The sequence below is a fragment of the Triticum aestivum genome, chromosome 3D, assembly GCF_018294505.1.
Source record: "Triticum aestivum cultivar Chinese Spring chromosome 3D, IWGSC CS RefSeq v2.1, whole genome shotgun sequence".
Lineage (NCBI taxonomy): Eukaryota > Viridiplantae > Streptophyta > Magnoliopsida > Poales > Poaceae > Triticum > Triticum aestivum.
The window spans coordinates 30,313,680-30,337,801 of NC_057802.1; the positions used below are offsets into that span (position 1 = coordinate 30,313,680).

Here is a 24,122-nt window from a genome sequence, read left to right on the forward strand (position 1 = left end):
CAGTTAGATGGACGGCCGAGATGGCTCCTCGCAGTTACCGCTCGTCGCTAGCCGTACGATGCCCTTTGTAACGTTACTTCGTCAGTTACTGTCGAGTTTCACCCCGTTGCCGGGAGCGCCTGCCTATATAACAGCCGGGCTGTGGCTGGCTGTCACTATCGTTGCTTTTGCTGAGAATTGCCTAGATGGCCAAGTAAACTCATATATATAAATACATATATTCGAGATCTGGGCGGAATTCCCCAATCTCCTTCCTCCAAATCCCTAGATCGCGTCCCATATACAAGCTAGTTCCTAACACGGTGCCACAGCTCGCTTCGACCGGCAAAACGCACGTGACACATACTAAGCCTGTCAATGGTAAGGATGTGCAAGTACCTTGATCTGTAGCAAGCTGGGCAGGCTGCACTATATCGAATTTCGTCTTGTGTTTTCTTCCTGAACTTGAGCCGGAGACCTTTGCTGTACTTAAAATGTGTGTCATGATTTCGTTCTTTGGATAAAACCAACATATTTCATTTTATTTCTTTCTGAACTTGGGGCCGGAGGCCTTTGTTGTACTGAACCTATATTGAATGCAATAGGTGATTTTTTATTTTGGCATGCTTGAATTTCTTGAAATAGAACTGGCATTTCGTTCGTTTCTGAACTTGGGTCGGATTGTAAATTATACCCTGGTTTGTTGCAGGAAGTGGTTGGTGGATGGGCCATGCTGCTAAGCTGACAGAGCTGCAGACTGAACACGGCACGACGTGTGCATGAATTTCGGGAGGGCAATGATGGGAACCTCAGCGGAGCGCGGAAACGCGGAAGATGACTAAGGCAGAGGCGCGCAGCCGCACTTTGAAGTAGCTGTATGTGGAAAAAGCATCAAGTATGAAGGGCAAGCTCTGTTCTGCAACTGTTCTTGGGAATACAGATTAATTAGACTGCTGGCTATGATTAAACTGAAGCGAGGTGTGTCTGTTGTGTAGTACTCCCTCTATAAAGAAACGTTTTAGATCACTAAAGTAGTGGTCTAAAACATTTTATATTTGTTTACATAGGAAGCAGTATTTCTTTACGCATGGAAGGTCCCACATAGATGATCCACCTTGTGCTTAGGACACAGGTTAATCAATCGGCTGCACTCATGGACGAACTGCAATCACCATAAGTTTGTACTGTTCTTCTTTTTTCACTGCATACAATTAAGTTTGTGATCTACTGTTTGAGCATTTTTCATTGGTCACTGGTCATCAGCAAGTTAAATATGCTAGTTGGACCGAGCATATTTATTATTCTTATTCATTTTTAAATGTTATAATAAAATGCATTATTAAGCCTGTTTTTTCAAACAACAACATATTGGATTTAAGTATTCAACTTTTTCAGCTTCTATGAAACGGAAAACTAGAGCCCGGGTATGGGCCCAAGAACTAGCCTCAGGCTCATGTCGACGGCCCGGACTACCCATGCCAAGGTTTATACCGGCCCCTTCAAGTCGGTAGGTAGTCTTGCTGAAGGTTCTACAGTAATTGGGCCGCACGCGAGGAGAAGCAGCGATCGATCCCTAGCCACCCTTGAGGCGATTTGAGCCAGTTTTCTTTTCTTTTTTTTCTTTTTTCTTCTCTTCTTTTTCATTATTTTTTGCATTTGTTTCTTCGGTTTTATTTTTCATTTTCCTTTTTCTTTGTTTCTTTGTTTCTTTTTTGGTTTTATTTGTTCATTTGGTTTTCATTCTACATGTTTTGTATATATGTCAACAACATTTTTCTAATACATGTCTAATATTTTTCCAATACAAATTTAACATTTTTAATGCATGCTTAACATTTTTATATACTCATTTTTAACATTTTTCAAATGCTTGATTAATATTTTTCAAATACAATATTAACATATATTAATACATAGTCAACATTTTTTCTATACACACTTTTAAACTTTTTCAAATGCATCATTAACATTTTAAAAATACAATACTAACATTTTCTAATAAATGGTCAACATTTTTTGTATGTACATTTAATATTTTCTAAATGCTTGGTTCACATTTTGTAAATGCAATATTAACATTTATTGACACATGGTCACATTCTTTTTAAACACATTTAATATTTTTCAAATGCTTGATTCACATTATTTTAAATACTTGTTCAATATTTTTTCAAATGCTTGATTAACATTTTTATATACAATATCAAAATTTTCCATCATTTATTAATACATGGTTTAACATTTTTTCTGTACACATCTACCATTTTTTAAATGCTTGATTCAAATACTTGTTCTCCATTTTTTTCAAATGCCTAATTAACATTTTCATATACATGATAGAAAAAGTCAACATTTTTTAATACATGTTCAACATTATTTCTATACACATTTAACATTTCCCAGATGTGTTATTAACATTTTTCAAACACTTGTTCAACATTTTCTCAAATGCTTGATTAAGGTTTTTTAAATACATGATCAACTTGTCTCATAAAAAAATTATTTTTTTATTATACATTTTTCGTACATGTGATAAACATTTTCTCTATACACATTTAACCTTTTCAAATGTTTTATGTAGAGTGATTTTTTTAATATATTTATTTGGAATATTTTGAAGTATAAACAAAAGTAAAAAGGAAAGCCAAAAACAAAACAAAAAAACGTGAGAAAAATACAAAATTGAGGCTGTTGTTCCCTCGCGCCTAGGTTGGCCCAACTGGCGCCACCCTTCTTCAGCGAGGGTTCCCACCGTCTCACTTAATGCGAGACATAGGGGCGCCCCTCCAAGCTCTATCTAATTTCCCCCGTAGTCGATCCGTCTTCTCAGACACAGATGCCCTCTTTTCACGTCCACCACCTTCCACATCGATGACAACCCTGGAGCCATTGCCTCGCCTTTCCATCATAGTCAATAACATGGATTTCATGAACTAGAGTAACATTTAATTAAGGGGAAAATAGCAAATAAATTCAAAAAATGTTTTTGTGTGTGTGATAAACACTATTGAGTGTTTCACATGGGTAGTTAGTTTCATTAGTAAAAACATTTGTAAAGCTCATGGTGGAAAAAATGATGCTTCAAGAAAGCTGTTTTTGAAAGCATTTTGCAGCACTATTTGTTTCTTTTTTTTAACCGGATCATCAGGATTGTCTTTTTATCACAAAACTTGCACGTAGGCGAAAAACTAAGCATTGTTTGTTGCAAGAAAAAAAAATCAAAACCACGTGAAAGAGCTCATTTGGGTTAAGCCGCCAGCTCCCTCCGCCGGCCGCACAACCAAAGCAGCTCGACGGCGGGAGGAGGAGGCGGAGGCCATGGTTGAGGCCAGCATCGGTGCCCAACCGTCCGAGCCCGTGCAACAGCCCGACAACTTCGACGCCCAATCAACTGCCCCCGTGCAGCGGTCCGACGACCGAGACTGCTACCTAGAGTTTCATCTCGAAATTCTCTTTCCGTCTAACCAACTCAAACAAGTTTTTGCTACTGTAAAATTTGACTTAGATCCAGATTAGTAAACGAAGCCTGTTTCTTTCGTCGTTTGACTTTCGTTGCTTCGTTTGATTTGATTCTTTTTGCAAACCGGAGTTCTTGAGTTGAACTTTCTGGTTAGATCTTTTATTTGAGTTTTACCTATGCATTAGTGAGTGCTTACTGTATGCTTTTTTGTTTGCGATAGAGTACCCGGAGTGCGCCGCTTGCTACTTCGAATCTCTAGGTTTCACGGATCATCAGCAAGGCAAGTAACACTTTGATCATACCTCTTTTACTACCCAGTTTTATTGCATTAGATCAACCTTCAAACATTGCATGATTAGGATCTAATTAAATTGTGGGTTCTGGGAAGTAGATGAGGTAGTACCTATTGCCTTGTTTATTATCAAACCCTTGGGAGTTACTTCTACGTTTGCTTATATTGTTATGCTATGCTAGTAGACGTGGATTGGGTTTGAGTGTTACCATGAAAGATGTGAGATTGTTAATTAATGGTTAAACTTAAGGTGGCAACTAAAACACACATCTGGGTGGATTGAGGTACCTGGTTATTCCAGGATTGCCTGTTTTTCTTTTGGACCGCCACCCAGGCTCAACGGGATCATGAGATTATTCATGCGTGCAGCCACAAGCTATTATGGGCTCTAGCATAGTTGAGTAGGTTGTGTGAGCTCTTGAAGAGGTAGACTAGCAGATGTAGGGGATGTAGGTGGTACTGTCTACCCGGAGTAGAGAGTTAACGCTTCTGAAAGACTGTGTCTCGGTCATCCGTTTCTCAAACACCATGAAGTGCGAGAATCCCAACGGAGGAGATCGAGTCTTGTGGGGAAAAGTGCACAAACCTCTGCAGAGTGTATAAACTAATCATGGTTAGCCGTGTCCCCGGTTATGGACAACTTGAGTATCTAGTACTTGGATTATCATGTGAATCTTGTCATGTTACTTTAATTAATTTTGTTGGGATTAATGTTGAAACTTAATTGGGATTGAGATGCTGTCAACCATTCTCAATGTTTAACAACCACCATGATAGTTAAATAAAATTTATTCCTTTGCAGTAGGGAAAAATTGGCTTTTCGCAAAACTGTAACCATAGAGCCTTCTACCAGCCATATATGCATGTAGTATAGCATTATTCTGTTCATTACTCTCTATGTGTTACATTGCCAGCATATTCCATGTGCTGACCCGTTTTCGGGCTGCAACGTTTCATGTTGCAGACTTTTCAGACGACGAGTAAGGTGCCTTAGGTCGTGGTCTTATACTCAGTGATGCCGTTGGAGTTGATGGACTCACTTATCTTCCAAGTCTTCCGCTGTTATCGTTTTAGATGGCCTTAAGCCATATTTGTCATACTTATTTCTCTCTTGAGATACTCGATGTAATAAGTGTGTGATTGGTACTCTGTTATAAATCCTTCAAGTACTGTGCGTGTCAGCATTACTGATCCAGGGATGACACTGGTGCACGGTAGATCAGACTGTTTGAGGTCTGGTCGCTACACTCAGGCATAGGGGTGTGTGGCCGCCGCACAGAGCCCCGGATTTGCAGGGGCCCAATTTGCGAGGAGAGTTGGTATAGTGCCTTGCTGCGACCGTTAAGGGAGCGATTGCTCATGTGCGCAAGCATCGGGGTAGGCCGGCCAGTACTTTGGATCAAGCACTTGTATGGAAGCGATAGGTTTGATTTGTGTGTGTGTGGTGGTGGTGGTGGTGGTGGGTGGTTTCTTCTATTTACTTTTCCACAAAATCAAAGACTAAAAATGTCCAAGAAAATTCATGAATTTTATAAAAATATAAAAAATTCATGAATCTGAAAAAAATGATCATGTTTTTAAAGAATGTTCACAAATTTGAATAAGTCCACAAATTCAAAAAATGTTCACATACTTGAAAAACTGTTTTCGCGGTTTGAGAAATTTTTTCGTGAATCCGAAAAGTGTTCGTGGATTCGAAAGTCTTCATGATTTGTTTTACAATATGCGCCGCAGTTTTAGTTATTTCGCATGGCAAGCGGGGCGTTCGCCGACAATTCGTCCCCAACGAACGTTCGCCAGATAAACACGTAAAAAAAAGTCTTTACCGAGCCCAACCATCTCTACTCGGCCGGGCCCAAACCCAAACCCAAAAGAAAGAGGCGGGAAGCACCAAACGCATCCCGCCTATTGGGCGGGAACGGGCTTCATTTCCAGGCACCACATAAATAAAAGCTAACACCACTCCCCTGCTCCCACCCTTTCTCCCCCCAAATCGCCCGGCACCTCGAATCCCCATCGCCCAGAAACCCTAACCCCAGCCCCCAGCCCCAGCTCCGATGGCGAGGCCGGCGAGGCGCCGCGTCGTGGAGGAGGAGGAGGAGTCCTCCTCCTCCGGCGAGGAGCAGCAGGACCAGTCCGGATCCGGCGAGGAGGCGGGAGGGGGCGAGGCGAAGGAGGAGGTCGACGAGGAGGAGATCGAGGCCGTCACCACCGGCGCGGGCGCGGACGAGGAGGAGGAGGAGGACGGCGGGGAGGAGGATGAGGAGGAGCCGGAGTCCGACGAGGACGACGAGGTAAGCGTGGGGGGCAGGGTCTGGGTGCTCGATTTACAGGGTTTCCATGATAATTATTACTAGATTGTTTTGTAGTAGTTATCGGCATCCCGTTCCGGCTTCAATAATAATTTGGAAGCATTCCCGCATAGTAGTACTAGTAATAATAATGATAATAACAAAATAAAACATATATTTTTAATCATAAATAGGAGCAGCAGTAGTATTAGTAATAATTTCGAGACATTACCAGGTTTGAATATACCTTAGATCTGGACTGAAATGAAGCTACTGTTTTGAAGAAGTGGCCCTTTTCATGTGTGACAATGCAATGCACTAGTTGTCTAGATGCTTGCAGTCCTTGTATTCTTGTGCAAAGTAAGAAGCATGGCAAAGGTGGCCGCAATGGTGTTTGAGCTTTATCAGTTCACCTGCTTTGGTAAAATTTGCATTATTTGCGCCTGCCTAACTGTTTCCGTTGCAGGCCGAAGACCCTGCTGGAATTCCAGAGGTAGGGAAGCAGGAACGAGCCAGGCTCAAACAACTTCAGAAACTGAAGAAGCAGAAGATCCAAGAGATATTACAGACCCAGAATGCTGCCATCAATGCTGACATGGTGTGTTTCTCCTTCTGTGAGATCCCCCTGAATATAAATGCCCTTCTGCAATTGATTTACATCATGTGCGCATTTGATACACATTCGTTGGTGTATATTGCATTCTCATCATGGTTTTGATCACAGAACAAGAAAGGGAAAGGGCGATTGAAGTACCTACTGCAGCAGACAGAAATATTTGCCCACTTTGCAGAAGGAAGCCAGACTAAAGAGAAGAAGCCACGTGGAAGGTGATTCTTGGTTATGTTTCTTTTGAAAGCAATCCTTGGTTATGTTAGTGCCACTATATAGTACTTTACTATGAACACCCATCTTGGATGACCAATAGAAATTGCAGCCACATGTGCACCGATCTAATTTGAAACATCGGTGAAAATTGAAAAAAATTGCTCTCATAGCACTACTTCTATTTGCATTCCCCAAGCATACGGTTCTGTCCATCCTCATTTCCTGTCTTCCCTAATAACCATCATTAAGTTATAGGGTTGCTAACAGCAGCTTGCGGTCCCTCTTCCCATTGAGCTCCACCACTGCAGCAGCAGCATCTAGCCCTACTGCACTGGTGGTGTTGCAACAGCAGCGTGTCACTGTACAGTGACTGCAGTGCAGATGCACACACGGTACAGGGTCAATATCCATCTTCAATCATATTGCAGAACGATGAGGCGACCTAAAATCTTGTCTCCTTTTCTGGTTAATAGTATGGAATTTCCAGGAGCGCACTTCTTGTGAGGGAATTCATTTACTTCTTATTTGTATTTCTAGCTGTGCGTTTATTTTGGATTCTAAGTAGACCTGTTAATTCTAGTGTCAAAAACGCTCTTATATTATGGGACGGAGGGAGTAGTAAATTAGCAATAGCTTTTAGCTTAATGTTGTGGGCGCTCCTGTTATTCTCCATTCTGGTCTGCGAGTGTAGCCCATTTACTTCTAGATTCCTTTGTCCCTTTGTTCTATTTGTTGCTAATGTGGGTTACATTGTAGGGGACGCCCTGCATCAAAGAGGAGGGCAGTAGAGGAGGACGATGAAGAGTACCTCCAAGAGGAGGAAGATGCACTTGCTAGTTCAGTCGGAACACACTTGCTTGTGCAGCCATCATGTGAGCCTTTCCTTGTTGACCATTGGTAGCTGATTTATATTACACTTCACTTCACCTTAATAACAAGCTTAAGCCGACATATGCTACTCTTTTCTTGCTAGCTACATGGATTTCTTTCCATAAGATCAAAATGACAATGAAATATGACATACATTCAAAAACCACATAACTGAATAGTTTATTGTGGCAATGAACCAACTTTGTTCTGTAGTTGATTATCAGCAACATTGTTTTCCAAACCAAGCAAACATATATTTGATGGCTTAATAAACTATAAATCAGCAGTGCATCTATTTGAGTGGAACTCCTTGTACTTAGATTAAACATCATAAAGTTACACTTTTAAGAGACCTTTATGTACCACGCCAACTAGAACTTTAAAAGTTTTGGTTGATGTGGCGAAGTTAGGGTATAGAAGAGCCCCCTTCAGTTCCCCTTGGGACTGTGCATCCATATGAGAACATGTTTTTTTGACTTGTAGCAATCTATGTATTCACTGTGACAGGCACAAATGAGCATGTGTTACAAGTGGCTGGGTTGGTTAGCAACTTAGCCTGTTGATTCTAACATGATTTTGTTTAAAATTGTGTAAGTGAATGTATGCTAAAGACTTCCGTTTTGTAAAAAGAACATCATATTTTATTTGTGATAGGTTGACCAAATTATCTGTAGTTCTAGACTTCTAGTTCCATGAAACTTAATTATTATTGTATTTTGATTTCTAACTAAATGTGAACTATTTATAATGGATGGATCTTTTGTTTTATTTCCACCAATTATTTCATGTAGTCAAAAACATGCTGACGCTATCTGACCCTGTTCTTGTTAAAATCAGCTAATGGCACCAAAGTCCTTTCTAATAGGATGACATCTTCAATTTTGTTTAGCATATGTTAACTACCAAATGGTTGCACACTTATTATGTTTGCTTTGCAGGCATAAATGGACAAATGCGAGATTACCAACTAGCTGGGCTTAATTGGCTCATACGGCTGTATGAAAATGGCATTAATGGAATATTGGCTGATGAGATGGTATGTTTGATGTGTTAACCACACTATAGGCTAGACGCTAAAACCCTTTCAGTATTTTATTCAATCAGTATGGTGGTAATGTTCAATGCAAGTTACTAACCTTGTCTTTTTATTATATTTACTCAGGGTCTTGGGAAAACTCTTCAAACTATTTCACTGATGGGCTATCTGCATGAATTCAGAGGAATAACTGGTCCTCACATGGTTGTTGCGCCAAAGTCTACTCTTGGTAACTGGATGAACGAAATTGCTCGTTTTTGTCCCCTTTTGCGTGCTGTGAAATTCTTGGGAAATCCAGAAGAGAGGGTTGGTCTTACATCCCTGCTTTTTTTCAACTATAATTGTTACTTCAGCTGGCATGTTAACTATACTTTATTACTGTTTGATCAGAATCATATAAGGGAGAAATTGCTACAGCCAGGAAAATTCGATGTGTGTGTGACCAGTTTTGAAATGGCAATCAAAGAAAAAAATGCATTGAAGCGTTTCAGCTGGCGCTACATTATTATTGATGAAGCTCATCGGATAAAAAATGAGAACTCTCTTCTGTCTAAGACGATGAGGCTTTTTAGCACTAACTATCGTCTACTCATCACAGGCACTCCACTCCAGGTAGGTTGCCTTTGGCAGTGCTATTTCTTTTTATTATATACGTACAGCATGCATTGCAACCACTGAATATATTGTTTTATATTCGTCAATCTTATTTTCAGTTTCATCACTTACTGATGTAATGTATTGCAGAACAATCTCCATGAGCTTTGGTCTCTACTCAATTTCTTGCTGCCTGAGATATTTAGTTCTGCAGACACCTTTGATGAGTGGTTCCAAATTACTGGTGAAAATGATCAACAGGAGGTTGTTCAGCAGCTTCATAAGGTAGGGATATAACACTCATGCTCAATGAGTGCCAGTATGTTTGAATTAGCATTATAATTCATGTTTGTAATTTTTTTGAAGGTTCTTCGCCCATTTCTTCTCCGGAGGCTTAAATCTGATGTCGAAAAGGGTTTACCTCCAAAGAAAGAAATTATCCTTAAAGTTGGGATGTCTCAGATGCAAAAGCAGTACTATCGAGGTCTGCTTCAGAAAGATTTGGAGGTTATTAATGCTGGTGGCGAACGTAAAAGATTGCTTAACATAGCCATGCAGTTACGAAAGTGCTGCAACCATCCATATTTATTCCAAGGGGCAGAACCGGGCCCACCTTACACAACTGGTGACCATCTCATTGAGACTGCAGGTATGTTTTTCATGCTGACCATTTTGTTGTTGCAATTCTATAATCCTGCTTTGGTTGCTTAATAACAACTCTTGTGATATATACTGTAGGGAAAATGGTGCTCTTAGATAAATTGCTGCCCAAATTAAAGGACCGCGACTCCAGAGTGCTTATTTTCTCACAGGTGATCATTTATCATTTACCATACAGATTTAAATATCCCATATTAGGAAATCATGGTCACACATGAGTTACTAAACACATGCACCTTGTTACAGTTCATTGATTCCCCCCAAAGTACCTTGCTTTGTTTGACATATCACTATCTGCAGATGACCAGGCTTTTGGATATCTTGGAAGATTATCTTATATACAGAGGGTATCAGTTTTGCCGAATAGATGGAAGTACAGGTGGACAAGATCGTGATGCATCCATTGATGCATTTAACAAACCAGGAAGTGAGAAGTTTGTTTTCTTGCTTTCAACCAGGGCTGGTGGACTTGGTATCAACCTTGCCACTGCTGATGTTGTGATTCTTTATGATAGTGATTGGTAAGCTGGTATTTTAGACTGCAAACTATACATCTATAAGTTGAATCTGATGTTTTTTATGGTTCTAATGTATCTGCAGGAATCCACAAGCTGATCTTCAAGCTCAAGACCGTGCGCATAGGATAGGTCAAAAGAAAGAAGTTCAAGTTTTCCGATTTTGCACCGAGGTTTGTTAAGTTATGTTGAGAATATCAAAATATTGCTTTTGGCAGGTGTCTGTCTAACAATGAAACTAAATTGCAGTATACCATTGAGGAAAAAGTGATTGAGAGAGCATACAAGAAGCTTGCATTGGATGCTTTGGTTATTCAACAAGGACGATTGTCAGGGCAGAAAAGTGAGTTTTTGCTGCCTGTTATTGCTATCTTTTGGAAGATGTTGTTGTTGTAAGTAGGATATGTAATAGTTTGACCTTATTGTTTTCTATGCAGCTGTCAATAAGGATGACTTATTGCAAATGGTTAGATATGGTGCGGAAATGGTGTTCAGTTCCAAGGATAGCACAATAACAGATGAGGATGTTGACAGAATTATAGCTAAAGGAGAAGAGACAAAAGCAGCGCTGGATGCAAAGATGAAAAAATTCACAGAGGATGCCATTAAGTTTAAAATGGATGACAGTATGCACCTCTCTCTCTCTCTCTAAATGTAACATGGGTGATAGTATGCACCCCTAACTAATATCTCTCAAATCATTTTTTTCTCTGCAGCTGCTGAATTGTATGATTTTGATGGTGATAAGGTAATGATCTGCTCACTTGATCATGCACTTGAAATTTAGTTAAATGTCTTATCAAGCACCAACTGACTCTGCTTTTCGATTGCTTAAAGGAGGAAAACGAGGCTGATTTTAAGAAAATTGTTGCTGAGAATTTGGTGGTCGAGCTACCTAGGAGAGAAAGGATAAGGAAGTATGCCACTCATATTTGGGGTGTTGCATTATGTACTATTTACTTGTATTTACCTAACTTTGACTTATTGTTGTAGTTACAATGAGTCTGAATACTTCAAGCAAGCACTTCGCCAAGCAGCACCAGCTAAACCCAAGGAACTACGGATTCCAAAAATGCCAACTTTGTAAGTTCTTTCAGTGTTACTATCTATTTTGATTTTCTTAAAAGAAAAATCAATCCTGCTTGTTGCTTGGTATTGCCTGCTCACTACTTATGTGTTTATGTTAGGCATGATTTCCAGTTCTTCAACAGTCAAAGGCTAAATGAGTTGTATGAAAAGGAAGTCCGACACCTTGTGGTAATTTCTCAGCTAGATATATGTTGAGGAACAGCTTAAACATTTTTTGCTTCTTTTGTGCTTGCCCCAGTACCCAGTCCATTGTTTCCCAGTTGTCATTGATAATTGTTGCCCAACTTTATAATATCTTTACAATGCAGCAAACCAACCAGAAGAAAGATACCATTGACGGTGAAGATGAAGGTACTGGTACTGCTAACTCTTGCTTCTCTAAGTGCATTACAGCATCTAACTACACCATGCTAATGATATTATTCTTCTGCAACACTCAGATCAGGTGGAGCCTTTTACTGCAGAGGAGCTGGAGGAGAAGCAGCGGTTATTGGAAGCGGTAGGATTATATGCAATATGAAAGAAACATCAATCATCTTTTTAACTCTCCTGACATTCTGGTTTACTATGATACAAAATTTAGGGTTTTGCAACATGGACTAAGAGAGACTTCAACACATTTATTCGTGCATGTGAGAAATATGGTCGCAATGACATAAAGGGTATATCCTCTGAAATGGAAGGGAAAACAGAAGAAGAGGTTCAACGATATGCTGAAGTTTTCAAGGAGAGATACACGGAACTGAGTGGTAAGCAATTGAGTCAGTTCATCAGACATCATGAAATATAGGGTTATTATGTAAATCCTCATCAGGCAACTTGCCTCAACAACAACCGACTGTTTTGCTTGCGTGAGTGGTCAACTGTAAATGAATGTTCACCCTGACTAATCTGTGTGTTTGTCCCTGTCTAATCAGATCATGAGAGAATTATCAAAAACATCGAAAGGGGGGAGGCAAGGATAACTCGCAAGGATGAGATTATGACAGCAATTGGGAAGAAGTTGGACCGCTATAAGAACCCATGGTTAGAGCTGAAAGTTCAGTATGGCACAAACAAAGGGAAGTTCTATAACGAGGAATGTGACCGTTTTATGGTATGCCCTCTCCCTTCTAATGCATATGGCTTCAAGTTTGTGACATGATCATAACAACAACCTGCTATGTTTCAGCTATGCATGGCGCACAAGCTTGGTTACGGGAAGTGGGATGAACTTAGATCTGCCTTCCGCATGTCACCCTTGTTCCGATTCGATTGGTTTGTGAAGGCGAGAAGTGCACAAGAGCTGGCTAGGCGGTGCGACACGCTTGTCCGCCTAGTTGAGAAAGAGAACCAAGAATACGATGAGCGAGAGAGGCAGGCACGGAAAGAGAAAAGGCTTGCTAAGGTAGTTTCTTATTGTTGAACGTCCTGGTCTTGATTTTGTTCTTCTTACGACATTACTAATCTTGCTGATCATTCCCATGCAGAAGATGACACCAACAAAGCAGAAGATGACGCCAACAAAGCAGAAGACGACGCCAACAAAGCAAGCTGCATCAAGGGTTTCAGACGGCGAGACGGCTCCAGCGAATCCATCCAAGAAGGTAGCAGTTTCTTACTGCTGAACATCACTGGTCTTGATTTTGTTCTTGTGACATTACTAATCTTGGCGATCATTCCTTTGTCATGCAGAATAAGACACCAACAAAGCAGAAAATGACACCTACAAAGCGAGCTGGTGAGACGGCTCCAGCGACCTCATCCAAGAAGCGGCGGCAGTCCCTTATGGATGATTTCCTGGGCTCGGTATGTCCAAGCAATCCTTTTTTGCCAGTCAGTCCAGCACAAGCGCAAGCTGAAGAGATGATTCTCCTGCTGCTTACTAACCTAGCTAAGCTGAAAACAATGCTGCAGGGAAAGAAGGGGAAGGCGTAAGCGCGGGTGATCCGATGTTGCCTTGTCAGGAGATGTTTTGGGCTCGGCTTCTTCCAGCGCTTGAAGCCTCCTATCTTAGTGTAATATATATGCTCAACGGATCTTTGGTTAGGTTAATCACTGTCCAAGTAAGTTTAATGCACGTGTTGTGGCGCCACCTGCAGTGAGTGCATCAGGATCGGTTTGAACATTGAATGTTGGCCGGGCCTTTTTGGTGTTTGCGCATGAAGATGGTATGCAAACGACTACAAAAATGGTTTTAGAAACGACATGCATTGAATTTCAATTTGCTCCAGATGAATCATCTCCAGTTCACAGTAGTTTCTAACACAAGTGGCAAGCCTTCCATTGCATTTCCATGTTCAGCGCCGGCGAGGTCCTCCGCCCTCGGCTGCTGTCGCGACGACCTTGTTAGTCAAAGGAGTGCTGGTGGTGCCGCCGTGCGCGGTGAGGGCGTGGTGGAATATCCCCTCGCCGGCAGGCGGCATGGAGCTGTGGGGGGGTTCATTAGACTTGGCAGGTTCAGTTACATTTTCTCAAAAAAAAAAGGCAGATTCAGTTACAAGACTTGCTAAATAGCTCCTTCTACGTCACAGTTTTGCTCAACGGTAGTGGACTTGGGTAGGGTGATGCCCTCTCGCCCATTTTTCATAGTCATCATGGACTCTTTATGCAAGCTTTTTGAAATGGCGAGGAGTGTGGGATTTTGTACCCTTTTCAGAAATAAACACTCCATCCCGCAGGGATCGTCCGTATACGTAGATGATGTGATTGTCTTCCTAATAGCCAAACACAATGATGTTGATGCTGCTAAGCTTCTTCTTGAGATTTTTGTTGTTCTTCGGGTTTGAAGTGCAACCAACGCAAAAATGCTCTATTTCCCCAATGTTTTGTGAGGAGGATCTGATTGGTGAATTCGCAAGTTTGCTGAACTGGCAAAGAGAATTTTCAGTGTGGCCGTGTGCATCTTTTGATGCAGAGGACGGGTTTCAACTGTCTTTTTTCCAAAAAAAGAGAGAAATTTTTCAATGTCTTATTGATAAATTAAGAGATAGATTGGGCCATGGTGTACTGGTTTTCTGTACCAAAGTGGTCGTTTAATCCTAGTCTAAGTCGTGTTGTTGGCCGTTCTGACTTTTCACTTAATGTCACTTGACCCCCCTCCAAGGGTGTTTACATTGACAAGATTCAAAGAGTCTCTTTGGAGAGGCAAGGAAGCGGTTAGTGGTGCTCATTGCCTAGTGAGCTGGAAACAAGTATGCCGCCTAAGATGGTGGAGGACTAGCCACCCCCCCCCCCCCCCCCCCCCCCACACACACACACACACAAGCACCCTTTCGGGCGACCCATGTGTGGGTGGGACACCCTCTTTTTTTCATTTCGTTTTTTTGCTTTTTGTTTCTCCTTCTCTATTTTAGTTTTTTCTTCTTTAAAGTAATTGGATTCCAAACAAGTTCCATTTTTTTTGAAAAATAATAAAATGTTGGGAATTCAAAAAATGTTTCATAATTTTGAAGAATATTCGGAAATCATAATATATACGTGAGATAAAAAATGTTCATGATTTTGAATTTTTTTCACATATTAAAAAATTTCAAGATTTTCAAAACATATTCGTGGAATAAAAAGATTATCATGATTTTAAAAATTTATCCGCATATTAAGAAAATGCTTGTTGATTAATTTTAACCACAATTTATAAAAATACTCACGAATTTGTAGATAAATTTCGCGAATTGGAAAAAGGCTCAAGATTTTCAAATGTTCGTGAATTTGTAAAAAATGGTAATAATTAAAAAAAAACTGTTGACGAATTCCAAAAAATATTCATGAGTTAAAAAATGTTCACAATTCCAAAAAATATTTAAAATGTGAAAAAGGTACGTAAAATGAAAAGGAAAGTAAAAAAGAAAGGAAAATAATTAAAACAGGAAAAAATAAAAAGGAAAGATAAATGAGAAATAAAAATAATAGAAAAGGCAAATATGAAAAAATAAAACCGAAAAAGAAAGAAAAATAAAATATGAAAAAAGAAAGGAAATAACCAAAAATAAAAAAGCAGAAAAAACCAAATGCATGTTACATTTAAACAAATGTTCAGGAGCTTCAATAATATGTCCATAAAATTTCTTGACAACGTTAATGCAATGCAAATAATGTTGGCATAGTTTTTAAAAAGTTTTGTATCATTAAAAAAAGTTTCAATACTTTTTTTGGTTTTTTCAACATGTATGAAAAATATATTCAAGAACATATATTTAAAAAGATATTATTAATTTATTTAAAATATTAAACATGTATAAACAAGTGTTTTGTATGTGTACCAAATATGTACAATACGTATGAAAAAAGTAGACATCAAAGCGTATATTTGAAAAAAAATGTTAATCATGTTTTTAAAAAAGGTAAACGTGTACCAAAAAATGTTCCTAGTGTTTACAATGTTTGTAGAAAAATGTAGACATGTATTGTAAAAATTTAAACAAAGGAAAAGGAAAAATAAAAGGACAAAGAAAATCAGTGAAAATTAAAGTAAGAAAAAAACAAAGAGAAAAAGACAATCAAAGAAAATCCGAGGAAAACCAAAGAAAACCGATGCAAACAGTTAAAATCCGATAACGAAACCACGGGAAAAAACTCATGATCATTAAAGCCCTGAAGCAATGGTGAATTACTTCCTCAATCGCCGAGAAGTGGAGTCGAATCGATATGTGGCGACTGGCTGCCCCTGTCATCGCCCGTTGGCGTTGCCCGAGTTAAGAGGATTTCATGTGCGTGCTGGTTTTTCTCTTCACGGACTCAAAGGCCCAGTTGGCCCAATGAATAACAGACTACCGATTTTGTCACGGGAGCATCGCCCCAGCCCAATAGTGCTCCCCGTGCATCAACCGATGCCTAGGAGGAATTGCAAATAGATCAAACGGCCAGTGGCGCCCGAAAGTCTAGATCCAATGGCCAAAAGTGTTGATGGCCTGAGAGGTGCAGAAAAGTGTGCGGTTGTAATGTCTCTAAATGCGGAAAGTTTTGATGAAGTCTGATTTGCAAGTTTGAATATTGCATGGGACGCCCTCAAAGATTTCTCCATTTCTTTGGGCAAAAAAAATACCGTTAGTGGCGATCCACTTTCCCCCCCTTTCTTCACCCTCTTTTTATTCCATATTTTTATATTCATGCATTACCTGCTTTTTATGTTTTTCTTCAACTTTTGTAATTTGTTATTTCTTGGTCAATGTGATAGCCATCAGATCTACGTGCAGCGAGATATCGGCATATATTTTCATTGACTTTTTCGTGCCTTTGCTGTTTTTAGTTGCTTATATGTTTTATTGTTATTGCATCTTTCGTTAGCACGAGTACAAATAGAGTTTTAAAGTTTCCTCTCCTTTTCATTTTTGTGCCTCCTTTTCCTCATTCAAGAACATCGTGCCCAATTGCATATCCATGGGCTACGCGGAACTAAGTCACTGCTCTTTTATTTCTTCAAGCCATCAAAAAGAAAAGAATCAAGGATGGTCCTTTAAGTAATAAGAACCCATACCCGCGTCCATGACGACTTAAATCTGTGTGGCTGAGGTGTACATCCAGTCCTCTAACCAAGTGAGCTAGCTCATTATGTGTCAAAAAAGTGAGCTAGCTCATTTCTTAACACCATCCAAATCCCACACCCATTGACTGAGTGCAACTAAGTTACACTGTCAGCGCTAGTAGATTCATCGCCCGAACTCAACTATAATATTTTCAATACATTTTTTTCAAAATGGAAATTTATAATATTTTCAAAAAGGAATTTTATAATATTTTCTTTGGGAAAACTTTCGATTTATTTATCTTCAATTACATCCAAATTCATAGACTAGACTACCCAACAACGACTACAAGCACTGAACCAAACCAAAGGCACGCCGCCATCAAAGCCCTTCCTCGCCGGAGCCGGACAAAACTTGTTGTAGTAGACAGTCGGAAAATCGCCATGCAAATGCCCCATAAGACCAGCGCATCATAACGACAACCACCACCGATGAAGAGAAGCGTAGATCAAAAAGATCCGACCTGAAGACACACGAACGAAGACCAGATCCGAGCAAATCCACCAAAGACAAATCCGCCGGAGACACACCTCAACACGCCTTCCGACGATGCTACGCACCCGGGACGGGGGCTAGGCAAGGAGAACCTTATTTTATCTTCAGAAAGCCGTCGCCGTCTCGCCTTCTTGAACATGACGCAAACCCTAACGAAACTCAAATTAACATATAAAAATGGAGCCCTCCTGCCGGTAAACGCCGGGATTCACCCCGCCCCTAATGACCCTAAGGCCACAGGAGATGAGGCAGATAGGCGGTGCCTTCGACGGGATGTAAAAACCCTAGTCGCCTACTCACTAGGGAGAAGTGACGAAGTGGTATTGAACGGGGGCGATTACCAGGCTAACTTCGATATGAGGAGGCACAATCCTCATTATCTCGTGCTCCCGCGTTGTTAGGAAGGAAGGCAGGGGATATAATCCACTCACAAAACCTATGTCTCTTATTTCTAATCAAACTGAAGCAAGCTGTTTCTCCGGATCTAAAAAGTCTTATAGAAGTTTACATAGAAAGTATTTTCTACTACTCCGGCCAGTTTCCGTGCGAAGTTCTGCATGTATGCATGCATCGTCAGAAATGCGGCCAGAGTTAGCAAACATCTTCTCTTTCTCTTTGTTTCAGAAAAATAGGGGATCCCCCGGTTTCATTTCAGAAACCCTCTTACAGTGTAGGAGTTATCATGCCGCAAAGCAGCTGGCATGGAGTGGGTTCTATAACACAGAAACGTATTACAGACCCAATATTATGGCGCACAGCAGCAACGAGGTGCTGGATACATCGGCAGCAGGCTGAAACCCGTCGGTGCACAGGACTTGTCCATGAAATTCAGCTGCTGTCCAAACTCGAACATTCTTGTTTTTTCTTCCTTTTTCCCACCGAAACAAAACCTACGGATAATGTTGGTGTGCTAGCTACATGCTGAAGAGCGGCATTGCCGGTGGGCTGCTCAAGAGAATTAAGGAAGATGAAAGACACATTGCTTTTGTTTAGGAGTAAGAAATAACCGCTTGCACTCAATGACAACAAACTAGCATTGAGCAGTTGCCACTCTACCTGAATCATCTGGTGAAGCTACACCTGTAGTGTCCACTAACCCCAGTTCTACAGAAAAGAAGCCTGATTTATCCATGCCAATTGAGCCTCTGTTGAAGAGAACAACTCCACACCGTGTGATATGTCATGTACTACCTGAATTATGCCTCACCTACATTGCATACATCAAATACTGTTTACTTAAAAAATGAAGATTCAATTTATGTATAGCCAATTCGACTTCTGAAAAGAAAGGACATCGCTCCTACTGCCGCCAACGACACTTTAGTCATTACAACTACAGAGCCAGAGTCAACAACTAGCGACTAGCAGGTTAAGCTTATATCAGTTTGTACCTTCTTTACTTCCTTGGAAACCAGTACATACAAACATCATATTAACTTTGTTAAAAGGAGTATTTATTTCACATAGAACTAATTGTCATTCATGTGTTAAATCATTTAGTTTTCTTGATGCTTACAGTATTAATACATACATAAAACATGATAGGTGTACATATACCACAGATTGTTCACATAGCATCTACAAAGAACATCTTCATTTCATTCCAATATGGCATAACTCAATCCTCATAAGTTTGAAAACTCCATATACATTGATTTTACATTTATTGAATCGCTGATATAACCTTTCTTCCAGCCATGTTCATTTGAACTCACAATCTGGATAACCACTTCTTTACAAATTTTATGATACAGAACTGAACATGAGAACAAGCAAGTGAGCACTGAAGCCCTCAAACAAACGCTGCTTACTGAGGAAGATGCTGCTAATCATGAAAAAGGGTAATGCTCACTCCATCTGCTTGCTCAGCTTTCACCGAAATTACTTACAATGCATTTCAACTCCAATCAACAGAAATCTCGATGGCGACCTTCCATCTGAATCTGAAACTCTGGGTGACGATGGTGTCATTATTAAGAAAAAGTAAGAACACCTAGATCTAATTCATCTTTTCATTGCATAAATCATGTAAGACATATTTCTATACCCTAAACAGGAAAACGGGTGATGACGCTCCCTCTGGATCTACACTTTCCAAGCCTGCAAGCACTGTGATCCGTAAGAAATGCTGTTCTGGGACAAAGGGAAAGTAATCAAAAAGATAGGTAATTCACAATGAACACAGCTACTGCACTGTTTAGTCAGCATTTGGATTTGAAATCAGTGTTACAGTTTCAATTGCACTTTGTTATGCAGGAAATATACTCATCGCACTATCTATGGTTGACTGCAAGAGCATCTGATGATCCGTCTCATGTGCTCTTCGACTTTCAATACCAACCATTTGTGACAATGAAATTCCCTTATATTATGTAATATTTGTACGAACTGCCCAAGTGTTGCTGCACCTAAACTTACCACTATTAGTATGTGGACCTAATGCTCGGCGAGCTGCTTTCCCTTCAACGCCTTCTGTTGCCATACACAGTCTCAATGTGCATCTATTGTATATAGTAGAAGCTTGTAAGACCTAATATTCAGCTCACTGCTTTTCCCTTTAATGCCACATGTTGGCGTAACCAGATTTGCTGTTCATATATTGTATATATATAGTAGGAGCTTGTAAGACTTGAACCTATGTTACGTTTGTCGCTAAGCAATGAAATACCTATGTGAATTACAAAATTTGCTCTTACTATTCTATTTGTTTGTCACTCATTACATTGTTGCATGCAGTGCCTGTATTCTGTCTTCCTATGATTATAGTAAAAATACAGCCTAAAAGTTTCATGAGTTGTGCACATTACAAATACTTCTGATGCTGTTCCAGCTATATAATTATATACTGTTGTCGATTTTAGGTTGCTGCCATGGAACCATGTTGACATGAGGTTCACCTATGTGCTATCATGGTATCCTGATATGTTGTTTATTTAATTCGATTGCTCTCGATTTTATGTGTGTGCTCTCATATGTTGTTTCTATTTTTGTTGCCTCCTTTCACTCTCTGTAACTCCTGTCATACTCCCTCCGTCCGAAAATACTTATCGTAGAAATGGATACAAATGGATGTATTTAGAACTAAAATACATCTAGATACATCCATTCTTTGGACAAGTATTTCCGGACGGAGGGAGTACCATTTTAGTGCCATCATTTATGAATGTGTTTCATATTTGCTACTCACATGTTTGATGTTTTTTTTGAATTTGTACAGTACATCAGTGGTGTTTGTTTCGATTTATGAGCTTTGTTGTAATATAAGTTAATTGTGGTTAAGAATTCATTTGAAATAATTTATTTCGTTTGTTCACAAGCAAATTCCAAGACAAAATCAGTCTCCGAATCATTGCCTTCACAAGCGTTTTATCCTCTCCCTATTATTTCTATCTGTCACTATTCCTATCCTCTGTGGGTTTCGCGACCGGCGCCATTCAATACAAGTAGTGCAGGGATTAACCCATAACGCCTATAGGTTTCTCTCACCTTCTCACATTCCCCTCTTCTCCTCACGTCGGCGAACCTGCTACCACCTCAGTAGGCTGGATCTGATGAGTCACGCGAGGAGAACCGCGCCGTCTGTTCCTCTACGTGGACCACAACGCCCGCGCGATGCGGCCGGACTGCAGCGTCTCCTGTCTCCTGACGAACCACATCTGCACTGCCACCTTGTCCTCGTCCTCCACAAGCTTCAGATCGGCGCAGACGGCATCATGGGGTGTGGGCAGCATGACCATGGGCTGGAAGTGGAGGCGCAACCCGACCTGGAACATCCACGACTAAAATAATTAACCACAGGCATGATAAAACTTAGTCAATGAAAATAGTAAATTTATGTGGTCATACTCACACAATCCTTAATCATTATATGTGCAATATGATTTGAGGTTTTTGATGGAATTACATTCATATCATCGGTGTGCAGAGTGAAGTGAAGCTTACGTGTTAGAGACGAATCCAGCTAGCAAGTTGATGTGACAAGCCGTCTTTATTAGTTTACCCTTTTCAATAATTTGTACGCCGTAATTATGCATGGTGTTGATAAATATTTAGTGTATTTTTGCAACTACTATATTTGATACTCCCTCCGTTTGAGGGACAAGCCCTTTCGGACGGAGAGAGTATTTAGCAGATGTACTTCCTTTTGTTGCCGCTACAAGTGGCGTTGCATTTCACTCGATGGCCCATTGAAGAAGCTTCTAGAGTTGTAGTCAAATTACGGTAATTTGCCATTGGATAGCTGGATCTCACAGTCCTGGCAGTAATCCACCTACTTACATACTAAATTAATCGTTTTATCCTCATATAAGTCTTGATAACCAATTTATAATTGCATTTGTCCTCACCGAGCAAATATCAAGTGCCTCTTTCTATCTTCTTGTTACTACCACATGCTTGAGAGGCGCTCCTGCCATGAACTAAACACTTCTCTTTTTCTTGACAGTACTTCCAAGTGGAGTACACAGAGGACAAGCTCCAGAAGTACATTAGTGAAGAGGATGACACTCTCCCGCTCAACAATGCAGATGGCACAGTCAGCTGTGACGCATGATTCATGCTTGGAACCGACAGGAGGGCGACCATCACGATGAACTGGTCATGGTTCCGCTATCATGCCAACATCCGCGAGGGTGACATCTGCTCTTTCCGCTTCAAGCGCAAGGACCGACGCCGTCTATCTCTGACAGTCCACCGTCTCTAGACGCAACACCACCAGCCACTCCTATCGCCTATGAATATCAAACATCTAGCATCTTCACCTTATGTTTAAGACTTGGTATCGTTCCGTTCTGATGATGTGACGAACTATATATGCCTCTCTTTTGGACATTGAACGTCTTTCAGAGCATCTTAGGCTTCGATTTCAATCTATATGCCCGTGCTCTGTCATCCACTCTGTAAGATACTGATCTACATGTTAATATAGGCCTCCTGCCTTGGTCTCCTTGCTATGCTATATGAATGCAAACTATAATGTTCTATTTCTTTGGAGTACACTTCTTTCTTCAGCATCTCTACCTTATCTACGCTGCCTTTGCTTTTCTACATTGAATAAGAACTTCTCTAAATCGATGCCAAGGCAAGCGCGCACATGTTCGCACAGGAGGCGCGCCCAGTGCGCGCCCCAACATCTAGTTTGGGGGTTCACTTCTTTTAGAGGACACACATTGTAATAGGGAGTTGTGTTTGTGTACACGGCCGGAAGCTACTGCGACATCCCTAATGTTACCGGGTATATGCAAGTATTAAAAAGCTTCATTTAATATCTCTGAAAAATTTGCAGGATATTTGAGATAACATGTGGTAGGTATTTATAATTCGTGGAAACAAAACAGAGGTGAAGTAAGGTATCCTACTTTGATACATTTTTTTTTATTTTTTGAGATTAAGCACACAACTATACATTAAGGGGTAACATGGGACTGGCTACGCTCTTTCAGGAATACATTTTTCAGGTCAAGAAGAACGTCAGCAAGCATCACCAGATCGGCAGATCCCCATGTTTCCTGCATGTACCACAAGCTCGTGAACAAGTCTGTTGCTACCGAGTAAATAATATAAAATTGCCACAATTCCGGCTAGGGCTCCGGTCAATAATATAAAACTATTACTTTTTCAGAAATTTCATAAACCTACCACAAAATTGTTTTTTAATTTCAAAAAACTACCATAGTGTGACTGGTTCAACCGAATTTAACCCCTGTTATGACAAGGATGGCCCACACGTTAGTGGTTGACGTGGCAGAAAAGTCAGCCACATTTGTTTCACCGTTACATAGGCTAGTCCACTGGTGGGAGTAACTTAACTAGTAACATAGCATACCTCAAGAGAAATTGCTTATGTGACAAGTAGTTAATGAGGAGAGAGATGTCTGTGGTAACATAATATGTTAGTGTAATATAACACACCCTGAGGAAAAATTAGTCTACAACTCAATTAATGAAACCTTGCATAATACCACACCGATGTTACTACACATTATGAAGGTTGTAATCTAGACTAGTAACATATGAGTTACTTGGTAGCTTCTGTTTTGATTTAGAGAGATGTAGCTTTGATAATGGGCGACAGCTTGGGCGACAGCGTGGGCGACGCGCCGACGGCGGTGTGGCAACCAGCTGTGGCGGGGAAGACGGGCTGGCCCGTGGCCCGGCGCAACTCGAGCGTGCCACAGGTGAGTGGCGGGGAGGGCCGCGCCGGCTCACCGGCGGTGGGGGACGCAGGTCACCACAATCGCTTCTGGGCGCTGGCGACGGAGGACTCGGAAGAGGAGGACGAAGGCGGGGAGCTGGATCCGGAGCGAGGCCTGTGCGCGGCGCCGGCAGGGCCGTCGATCGGCGACTTCGTGGCTTTGGCGGCGAAGCAGGGCGGTGTTGCTCCGCGCTCGGGGCGCGGGAGTCGCTTCGCGCCGGGCGGCCGTGGCTCCAGATCCATGGCGTCTCGCATCTGGCAGCCGCCGCGGGAGTTCGACTCGGGCTCGGGTGCTGGCGGTTCGTCGGGGGCGGCGAC

At 40.9% G+C, this 24,122-nt stretch overlaps 1 protein-coding gene across 2 annotated transcripts; it reads left to right on the forward strand.

Annotated features, from left to right (window-relative positions):
- The first annotated feature begins 5,694 nt into the window (after window positions 1-5,694).
- On the forward strand, window positions 5,695-13,824 carry LOC123077117 (probable chromatin-remodeling complex ATPase chain). 2 transcript variants are annotated; one of them, XM_044499332.1, is made up of 26 exons: window positions 5,695-6,025; window positions 6,489-6,620; window positions 6,747-6,850; window positions 7,605-7,720; window positions 8,657-8,754; window positions 8,881-9,060; window positions 9,145-9,366; window positions 9,499-9,633; window positions 9,715-9,997; window positions 10,087-10,160; window positions 10,309-10,529; window positions 10,609-10,696; window positions 10,773-10,866; window positions 10,961-11,149; window positions 11,240-11,271; window positions 11,361-11,440; window positions 11,517-11,606; window positions 11,711-11,780; window positions 11,921-11,963; window positions 12,053-12,111; window positions 12,196-12,361; window positions 12,530-12,708; window positions 12,784-12,999; window positions 13,082-13,198; window positions 13,287-13,400; window positions 13,509-13,824. In XM_044499332.1, the coding sequence occupies exons 1-26, from the start codon at window positions 5,789-5,791 to the stop codon at window positions 13,527-13,529; spliced, it is 3,360 nt and encodes a 1,119-aa protein (XP_044355267.1). In that variant the 5' UTR covers window positions 5,695-5,788; the 3' UTR covers window positions 13,530-13,824. The 2 variants fall into 2 exon arrangements, with proteins under 2 accessions (XP_044355267.1, XP_044355268.1); XM_044499333.1 differs by having other exon boundaries at window positions 13,085-13,198.
- The last annotated feature ends 10,298 nt before the right edge of the window (window positions 13,825-24,122 follow it).